The 10,238-nt window shown below is 29.3% G+C and overlaps 3 protein-coding genes across 4 annotated transcripts in view; 1 reads left to right on the top strand and 2 right to left on the bottom strand.

Annotated features, from left to right (window-relative positions):
* LOC119674081 (RNA-binding protein cabeza-like) overlaps nucleotides 1-24 on the top strand; it is a 10,842-nt gene extending 10,818 nt beyond the window's left edge. Inside the window, exon 4 of the mRNA XM_038085206.1 lies at nucleotides 8-24. Coding sequence (XP_037941134.1) covers nucleotides 8-24 — 17 coding nt within the window. The remainder of the gene's footprint in view (nucleotides 1-7) is intronic.
* A 142-nt stretch (nucleotides 25-166) lies between these two features.
* Nucleotides 167-4,155, bottom strand: LOC119681575 (alpha-1,3-mannosyl-glycoprotein 2-beta-N-acetylglucosaminyltransferase-like). Of its 2 annotated transcripts, none has more exons than XM_038094814.1 (9): nucleotides 3,766-4,155; nucleotides 3,279-3,552; nucleotides 2,390-3,176; nucleotides 2,033-2,313; nucleotides 1,823-1,972; nucleotides 818-922; nucleotides 668-758; nucleotides 413-583; nucleotides 167-353 (listed from the first exon to the last, which is right to left on the bottom strand). In XM_038094814.1, the coding sequence occupies exons 3-9, from the start codon at nucleotides 2,930-2,932 to the stop codon at nucleotides 240-242; spliced, it is 1,455 nt and encodes a 484-aa protein (XP_037950742.1). In that variant the 5' UTR covers nucleotides 2,933-3,176; nucleotides 3,279-3,552; nucleotides 3,766-4,155; the 3' UTR covers nucleotides 167-239. The 2 variants fall into 2 exon arrangements, with proteins under 2 accessions (XP_037950742.1, XP_037950744.1); XM_038094816.1 differs by lacking the exon at nucleotides 3,766-4,155 and adding an exon at nucleotides 3,673-3,691.
* A 1,701-nt stretch (nucleotides 4,156-5,856) lies between these two features.
* Nucleotides 5,857-9,368, bottom strand: LOC119680272 (the record flags this gene model as incomplete). Its single annotated transcript, XM_038093008.1, is given in 5 exon segments — nucleotides 5,857-6,292; nucleotides 6,349-6,650; nucleotides 8,020-8,250; nucleotides 8,850-9,058; nucleotides 9,142-9,368. Coding segments are annotated over 5 exon segments (1,217 nt in total), but the record flags the coding sequence as incomplete, so codon positions are not given.
* Nucleotides 9,369-10,238: the final 870 nt, after the last annotated feature.

Raw genomic sequence — 10,238 nt, 5'->3', positions numbered from 1 at the left:
TTAATAGTTTATAATAAAATATGATAATTGGCTAGACAAGTAAAGAAACTGTTTAGTCAACGAAATATATACACTACAAATAATTTAATATAAAATAATATATTTAAAATAAAATATAAATATAGTTAATATCATATACTAACTAATAATTAAACAAAAGTAAGCACAAGAAAAGAAAACAGTAACTTAAATTATTTAGAACTTCGTAAAAGACTAAACTGTTACATAAGTATGTTTTGTTAGCTCCAAGATAAATCATATCCTTTCCAGTTTGCGTTTGGTGCTAAGTAAACTCGTCTTTTTTGATAATAAAATGAAACTATGCCATGATAGCCAGTGCGAGGAACACCACTCTGTATTATATAGATATTCAAATATAGTAATTTATTTTGTAATTTAATATATTTATTACCTTGAAATCATCCATCAAGCCCAGCATTCTTGTAGTTAGCTTATACTGTGTACTTGTGGTGTACTGAATTCGTACTGGTCCATCTGTTTTAATGAGATTCCTTCTTAGTTCGTCATAAGTAACAATTGGATAAGTATAGATTTTAGATAAAAATATGCGATCATAATTTTCCTAAAATTTCATAATAATTAAAAAAATAAATATAAATATTAGGAAATTGTAATTTTTTAAAAATTACAGTATATATTTACTTACTTTAAGTAGATAACTGAGATTCAGTTTAGTGAATTTTACAAAATCTTCACTGAGCTTAATGTGTTTCAGATATTTGTCAAAAAATAAGCCACTTTAAATATAAAAATATATTAGCTAATTTAATTTAATTAATTAAACCGACAAGCTTACTTGGACACTCCAATTTTACCAAAGGTTTGAGTTCTAGAGATTTCTGGCCTAATACACACGCGATCTTTGCGTTGCTCAGGGTGACGAATCCAGTCATCCCAAAATCTAAAATAATTACAATTTTGTTAAAAAATTATGTTTATAAAAATAATATATATATATATAAATATTATTTAGTTTAAAGCATAACAATGTTTTTAAATATTTATGTTATTTTATTGGATTTCTTAAGCGAGTTTAGTTTCCTTGCAATGATAACATAATAGATAAAAGTCTGGTACAAATCATTGTAACTGATTATTAGTTTCAATATTTAGATTTTCATTGCAACCGAAGAGTCATCTATGATACATTATACATCACATTATTGATACATTATTTTTTTTAAGATTCCATATATATAACAAATTAGTTCATAAAAAGTTTCTTCCTTATGCATGCAGACAAGGGAAGCAGGGGATCATTATAAAGACATCTATTCTTAACATGCCTTTCAACTACAACTATATTCTACATTAGTCTTTCATTCTCTAAATACTCAACAGCACATATCAACTAGAAATATGCTCCAAATATCTCAGTTTAAATTTTAAACTTTATAAGGTCTCAATAGTGACTAAAACAGATGTTCAATATATATAATTCCATTGCTAGAACCTAGTTTTCATTTTTAGAGTATTTTCTTATAAATTATAGTCAAAAGCTTTAAGTTTAAATACTTATTGCAATACACAACTGATTAAAAACTACACTGAAATTAGTTCAAGTGTATAAATGTGTTTCTTTTGTATTGCAAATTAAGCTTTTGATATTTTAAAACTTTATATAGTACAAACATAAATTCATATATATGTATAAATGCAATATTATCATATCAAAACTAATCAGAAATATTTTTACACAATATACAATATTCTTGCTGCAACTAATTATAGCTATTTATATTAATAATTGTTCAATTATAAAATTTTAATATGAAGATAATTATAAAAATTACAAACTTACGATTTAGGCCACTTTACTGACAATTCTTGCCATAACTCTTTGGTTAGCATCCAACCAAGACCAGGGAAAAAATCTGTGCGATATAATAATTCAGGTTGTGATGTATCAATAAAATTGGCTTTGCCATTGTCATTCCAAGCTGAAACACACCTATAAAAAACAATAATTAAAATATATTCGAACTGCAGAAAAATAATTAAATTATTTTACCAGAGCGTTGGATCTTGTTTTAATAGTTTGTGTGTGCCAAGGAAATATTCAAAGAAGTCTGGTGCTATATTTAAATCATCTTCGACTATTACAACAAATTCATAACCTTTATGGAATGTTGTATTCAGTGCCCAACCATAGTGCCGAGCTATTTTATAATAACCTTTGAACTTTTTCTCCTTCGGTGGTACATATATATCAGACTGATCGGGTTGCTCAATGAGTGACACTGTAGATTTAAATGATAATATGACATTTTTGGTTGCTTCATCACCACAATCCTGAAATTATGATATTTAAATATTTTACAAAATCAAGTATTACCAAATAAATATTAAATTAAAATATATCTTTTACCTGTGATACAATAATTGGAAATTGTTCCGCACTCGGTCGATATTGAACTAAATTGTTGAGACATTTGGAGATTGATACACGATTACAGGCAAATACTAGAATCGGTATAACTGGCTCTCCGTTTGGTAAACGCGTTATGGCAGGTTTCGTAGGTAACGCTATTGTTGTTTTTGTGATAGAATTATTATATGCAAACTGATCGATTCCTTCTTGCATCAGCACATTATTATTACTATTTAGATTTATGTTGTCTCCTGGTGGTTGCAACAATCCTAATGGTTCTTCACCTGATAAAGCTACAATATTAACAGGACCTGGTGTGAGCTGTGGTACATAATATTTTGCTTTTAATATATCCATAAGACGTACTAAATGACTTTCACTCTTTTTATATTCTTTTTGAGCATCAGCTCTTAATTGATTCAGCTGTGATATACGATTTTTGTGCAGTGGAAATTCGATTTGTGAACATAGCAAGAAATACGTAAAAAAAGTCCAAACTATAATAAAACCCACAATAGCAAAAACTTTTTTTGTACGCATTTTAGGTAAACGTTGTGGAAAGGGTGAGATTATTTAATTACGTTGCACTTGTGGATGTAAGTTGAGATTCATAGTATCGTCAGTTAGAGGCGTTATTATATTTTTATTTTATTTGAGCAAAAACATCAATAATTGAGCTTCACTTCGTTGCTTTTAGATGAATTTGAGTAATATGTTAATTATTATTAAGTATATCAATATGTTAACAGATTTTACAGCATAATTCCACTAATTCATATATATTCTGAAATAAAAAAAACTTTAATATCAAACACATCATTATAATAGAATTATAATTATTAATTTAGAATATAGAAAACATTTATTTCTATGCGACATTTAATACCTTCCATTCTGTAATCAATCGCCTAACTGCTACTACTAGATTCATTTAGCTCAATTTTCTTTCATTTTGTTCTATTATAATTAGCCTCACTTTTTGCTCTATTTTATTCACATATTTTCCAGCTCAGCGCTTCTTCGTTGTCAATTGCAGCACCTAAAATATTTAATCACTGGCCCCCAGCTGATGCCAGCGCTGGCTTATTTGGTCCAATTTCAAATGCACACGTTGCTTTTATGCTTAAGTTCGTCTATTATTAATTTCTCTTTGAATTAATCTGCAAAAACAACAACAATTTATTCGTTTGTTTATTATTGTTATTCTTAGTTCTGCCGATCTTAAATTTTTATTATATTATATTTAACAATAATAACATAAAAATCTTTAAAATAATTACTTTAGTATTCTTCAAATTAACATTAGAAAACATAATTTTATTAAATTATTAATTAAATACACAATTAAAAGTTTAAAGAGATATTACACTTACTGCAAAATTTTACTTTTAATTTTTTCTATACTTATTCTCGCAGCTGTTTCGTTTCTTATGTGCGTCAGCTGTTAGAGAAAATGTTCGGAAGAGCAATATTGACAGGGCTGCCGTGTGCGTCAAAATCAGAATTTTATGGTAGGTTTTGCGAAAAGTTACTTTTTCTTATTGACTACAATAGCGTTTATTCATTTACAGCATATAATTCAGTGCTTACTCTGCGAGATTAATATAGCATTTACACTGGCCTTAAATGACTAATTTGGATCAAATATCACAAATGAAAAGCAAATGACTTATTTCGCAAACAAAATCGCATATGCGAAAATGAGATTATACTGGCACAATTTTGTACAAATGCATTCCAACAAGTTTCAAATGAGTTTCAAATACGTTCCAAATGCCAACAAATATATTGAACATGCCCTAAATAAAAGTATTTCATTGCATTATGACAGTTTGATAAAGCTGTTTTTGACATATTTACAAAAAAAAGGTAAACAAATATTTAATGATTGCATTTCTTTGAAAACGACATACCACGGAAAATAAAGAGTTGGACGTACGTAGTTACAAAATCAATATAAGATTACATAAACACTGTCTCATTTAGCTACTTGTTCATTTTTATAAATAAAGCTGCATTTGTTTACAGCTCAATTGTTTGGTTACTTTTTATACATAAAACATGTGACACATATTTAAAACTTTAGAGATTCCCCTAGGGAAAAATTTATTTTTAAAGGTTGTATTAGACATTTTTTGCTTTAAATGAGCTGATTTATTAATAATAAGTTCATTTATAATAAAGATTTTCGTATGGTAAATCATCCTCATTAGTGACTACAATGATCAAAACCGCCTAAATAAGACAGTGTGAATGTTTTATAAAAAACATGACCTGTAAAGCATGTGAAAAGACTCTGAAAAAGATATCGAATACATATAACCTCAGTAAGTAAAATAAAGACTACGATATTCAGATATTTATCTTAAGTGTTCAGGTATTCTATCGAACTGACAGAAACTGAATATGATTTTTTGTGTGACATTATTCTGGCACTAATAAATTTCATATATATTTTCTTTCTATAATTACAAAGAAATTAATCTGTACGAGCACAATTTAGCATAAATACTAACAATAAATAATAGTCCACTTATGGAAACTATATATTTAAATAATGAACATTATTGCTAGTAACACATGGAATATTTATTTAGTTTGCTTTCTGTTCTCCAATGTATTATCTCTTCTTTTCTTATACTTATTCTATTTCTGATCGACTATTCTTATGCGTTATCTTTAAACATATCTTTATAGGTTTTCAGTGACTCAACTCTCTTTATATATATCTTAGTTATAAGCAAAACTTATCACTGTATACTCTAGTATTCTTGTTATGAGATGCTTTCAGATTCACGCCAAGCCATGTAATTGTTTTTGCAATTAAACCATAATATTTGATTTATTACAATTAAAATTCAGGGTTGTATTTTTACTGTTCGGTTAACCTAACAGTTCTGCTTGAACCTATACAGATTAAGATCTATTCTAACTCTATTCTATTGGTATTTTAAATTATTTGGAGCAATATAATGCTAATTAAACAAAATTTAAATTTAAATTTAGTGTAGACGATCAATTTATACAATTCACTGATATAAGTTTAATATAAAAAAATCGTAATAAGAAACTTTTTAGGCTGTATTTACTTATTTATTTTATTTTTGTTTTTTTTTTTTTTAATTATATTATTATTGTCATTAATATCGATGGAATATAACTTAGCTGTTAAACTTAGAAGACTAGTAATGCTTACATGTTAGAAAATGTTATATTATTTCTTTTTTATTCAATTCAAGGTTCTTTAGAATCCTCAATTTTGAGTAAAATATTATGATTATACAAATATATATTTCTATATAATTAATATTACTACAATTCATATTTTCTTTTAACACTAATATTAAGAGGAATAATTAAAGTAATTATTAGCTGCCATGCTTAGTTACTAATATTATACAAATGTCTTTGTTAATACAAAAAATACTTTTTTTTATTAATAAAGTTAAATTTAATATTTAAATATTTTAAAATGGCAGTTTTAGTATATATATTTAATTTTTAAGAATATATCTGATTTGAATAAGATCTCTTAAAATAACCTGATAAAATTATTGTTTCAAATATTATTGAGATTTACACGGGTTTTCCTTAAAGTGTAAGTATCTTTATATGTTTAAGCTGAATATATAATTTGTTTATTCAGAAATATTTACAACAGTTTACAAAGTAAAACGGTAACTGGCAGTATGAAGACGAAGTAGGCATTGAAGCCCATTATTTGTGTTCCAGTATTTGCCGGATTTAATTCTTTTTCATCAACAACGAATGCAGGAACTGACATTGGTGCTTGCTCGACGCCTTTAAAACTTTCAACGAAATTGCCGCGACTGTTGCGTGCTAAGCGCTGATTTGCTAATTTCAGTTCACGTAACTTCTCTTCCAACTGGAGTACTTCATCTATAATTTAAAGTTAATTCGATTACTATATTTTGCTATATAATATGTATACTCACTTCTGTTAACGCCTTCGATATCGTTTATTTTTATAAATGTAGCCAAAGAGATTTCATACACTTTATTTGTGTCCATAAGCGTTGTGGCGCTCAGAGCTTCAGAAGTATCACGTCTTCTGCGGCCATAACCAATTTGCCCATTGGAACATTGTGTTCCCAAACATTTATCCAAACATACATTCACTGTGGCACGGAATTGTACATATGAGGAATCCGGAAATTTGAAAGCTTTAAATTTAGCATTCAAAACGTCACCATCAATTGTATTGAAGTTTTCAAAGAGATAAGGATCTACAGTACAGCTGTAAAAGATAATTACAAAATGAATTAGTATATAATAGGATTTGTTAAACAATTAATAGATGTAATTGAAAGTTTGTGTGTAGAGAACACATATCGTAGGGTTAGGTTGGAATCATAATCTTGAGCTCAAATAATAACCCGTTCGGATACCACGGAAATATGTGAAAAATGGGCTTTTACCTGTAGGTAAAATAATGAATAAGATGCAAATTATATGGCTCTTAAGAAGATATTTTTCGGACATTGTCCAACCAATAATCATAATCTTAATTATAGATTATAGGTACTTCTACAGTAGATTTCTGTTCGTATAACTGTATTACTAACTTTAGTGTGACCAGATACTTTGTGAGTCTCATTCAATTATGTATAACCAAAAAATATAGTAAAAAATTTCCGATCACATAATGCCTTAGGTTAGATTACGTTGGAGTGGCGGCGTTGCACACCAAAGCCTATTTGGAGTTTATCCGTAATTGTTATACCACGAATAAAACCGTTGCTTAAACGGAAGAGCAAGAGATCACGTAGACAACAGCAAATGTGTAAAATTGATTATGTCCCTAATTTGGAAGTAATACAAGGGGCCCAAAGATATTATGCCATCTACTTGCCAAAGATGGGCACTAAATGTTAGATGAAATACATTTCCTTCGTCTTTTGCAGAGCCATAGCCAAGACAATAGTCACTATGAGTATCAGCTAAGAGAAATGTAGCCTAAACATCATAGCATGTCTCCCTAATACGCAGTGATTTGTCAGTACCGATACCGTTGTGATGAATAGGTTTAGTTTTAATTAAAGCAGCTGTGTGACTAGTAAGTTTCTTGTCTAAATTGGATAAAGTAAGCCTCGTAAGCTGATAAATATCTTCATTTATCCAGAGTTTTTTTAGCTACCACTATAAATTTTTGGTTGATGGCCAGTTTAGCCGTTGTCCGGGAAGTGAAGTTTAGAGAGCAGTGTGGCTACTTTTCCGTCAACATTACAATTACCCAAAGCGCTTCTGTGTCTAGGTATACATATAATTTGAACACTCATAAACCGAGAAAACGTATTGCAAGAAGACTGACATTCTCGCATTGCTAAGAATGAAATCAAAGCGTCAAGAAGATTATGATATCGTGAATCTTGTTGCTCTGGAATCAAATTGCTGCATATTGCATAATGGTAATCTCAACGTTTTTCTTTCTTACATGATAAAATAACATTGTAACCGTGTTGGGTATATATAACTGAACAGATTCTTTTTATCATAATACACATTTTCAAAACTTTTAATTAATACTGTTTGAATGACGCATAATAATGTTTCAAGTTTTGTTGTCTTTTTAATATTACAACAAAATCATTTAGCACAATACTTACCCTTTAAAAATTATGGTCTCTGATAGGGAGCGAGTGTCAGTTACTTCCAAGTAATTAACACCTAAGCCATAAACTGGCGCTGATTCACGGTCTAAGTTAATTTCCATTGTCAAAGGAGTGCCGGGCACTATAGTTAAATCGCCATTTACTTTATTTCCATTCTGTATCACTCCAATAGCCAACCGCGGCTCAGGTGCATGATTCGTTAATGAAGTGGTGATTTCTAAGTCGCTGTAATTATAAAAATTGTTACTTAATTATGTTAAGTTTTTTTTGATGATATTTGTAAATTTGTTGCTTGTTGTGTCTTTAATTAATGTAATCAATCTATACTAAATATCATGATATAAGTAAAGCAAGAACTTCATGTAACATGTAGCAAAGTCACTGTAGTTTCCTACTTTGATTTTTCCCTTCAAATGATCTTCACAATTAATAGGACAACGCCCAACTAATGTGAAATTATTGCATCAAAAGGAAGTAACATATAAGCCTGCATTATACCGAAGTCCCTAACCAGTAATTATTATTGTACCGAAGATACAAGTATTTATTATCTGCGTTTACGCAGTTGATGTGCTGGGCATATGCTTAAGCACAAAATTCATTAGCAATTACTGTGCAAATGTGGTTATTGGATGGCTCGAATCAATGTGATCTTTAGACGCACACTACAGTACTGCAGCACACTAACCATATACAGAGGCAATTAACTTTTAAAATTTGCATTTTTGATGTCAATCAATTTGTATAAGTAATGATGTGATTTATTTTTGATATGTTATAACAGATGTAAAAAAATATTTTTTAAATATCATTGTAATATTTACTCTGGCTCTTGAAATCCAGCAGGCAATACATCTCTTCTAACGATTCCATGATGTTGCTGCTGCTGCTGCAGCACGATTCGTGGCTGTTCTCGTGTTGTGCCGTTCAGTAGTACGTTGTAAGTTGGACCGCTGGTAATGCATTTAACACTGACGATTTCCTTACCGTTACCAGTTTCAATTATAATTTTGTGGTAGTAAACTTTTTTACCCTAAAACCAAAAGGAAACAAATTTTAAAATTTTAAAACTGCTTGTACAGGCCAACTACGCCCATAGTGCATGCCAGCACTTACCGTTAATTGATTAACCATGCGCGTTACGCCACATTCATAAAAATCGCTTAACGAAAGCCGAAATTCTGCCAATGAACCGTTTATTTCGGGCTGACAACGTTCGTCTGGATAACCTTTCAATCCCTCAAGGTATATTTGTGGCTTCTCATTATTGCTGTTGCTACTGATGTCTGGCAGACCGATTTCAACACGCATCAAATCTTCAGTGCAGTGCACTTTATGCGCACCTGGAAGGATTAAGAAGAGAAAAACCTTTAATTTAATAAACAACAAAAAAATTCTAAAAAATATTAAGACAATCACAGTAACTTCTAAGTGCATTATATCTAATTTGCAAATTAAAATTGATATTCGTATATATTATATTATACTGAAAACTTAAACTTTAGGCATACTTTCCCAATAAAGGCATTGACGTTCATGATTTTATAGAAATATGTTTATAATGGAATAGTGACTAAGTGTTAGTATTTTTGTTCTATTTCAATAACAGTTTAATTTTTTTAATTATTTAAAAAAAAATTTTAAATTTATTAATATTGATTAGTACAAAAATATATTTAGGATACTATCAACAATTTGCAACTACCATAATTTATACAAAGCTTGAGGAAAAGGTGTACTTTTAGTCGCAAAATAGTTAAAAATGGTAACTCTAAAGGATTGATATTGTAAAAATATAGATGATGACACCATTTTTACGAACGACTATTAATAATAATTACATATAATTACTTATGTTTTTTATTGTACTAACTGCTTTCTACATATGTATATGTTTTATTCATGAGGAAATAAGTGCTCTGTTTTCTATGTAAAACGAATTGATATTAACAAAGTTCTGAACTCCCAATGGAGCCGAACACTATACTCATAACAAATCTTTTATTGCTAGCAACCAACCCTAACTGAATAGAGGACTTTTTACTTCGAATGAAGAGCAGAATATTTATTATAGAAGATTCCCTAATATCTGACGCGTATAAGAGCGACTAGAATAGCATTCTTCTTCTAGCCCAGAGCAAAGGTGGAGAAATCTCCGAAACTTTGTCATGTCAAATAGACTTATGTGGTTCAAATGAGAACATGAAAACCGG

Source organism: Teleopsis dalmanni, chromosome 2 (assembly GCF_002237135.1).
Source record: "Teleopsis dalmanni isolate 2A chromosome 2, ASM223713v2, whole genome shotgun sequence".
In the NCBI taxonomy this organism is placed as follows: Eukaryota; Metazoa; Arthropoda; class Insecta; order Diptera; family Diopsidae; genus Teleopsis; species Teleopsis dalmanni.
Note: the sequence above shows the minus strand (reverse complement) of the source record. Positions and strands in the feature narration are given on the sequence as shown.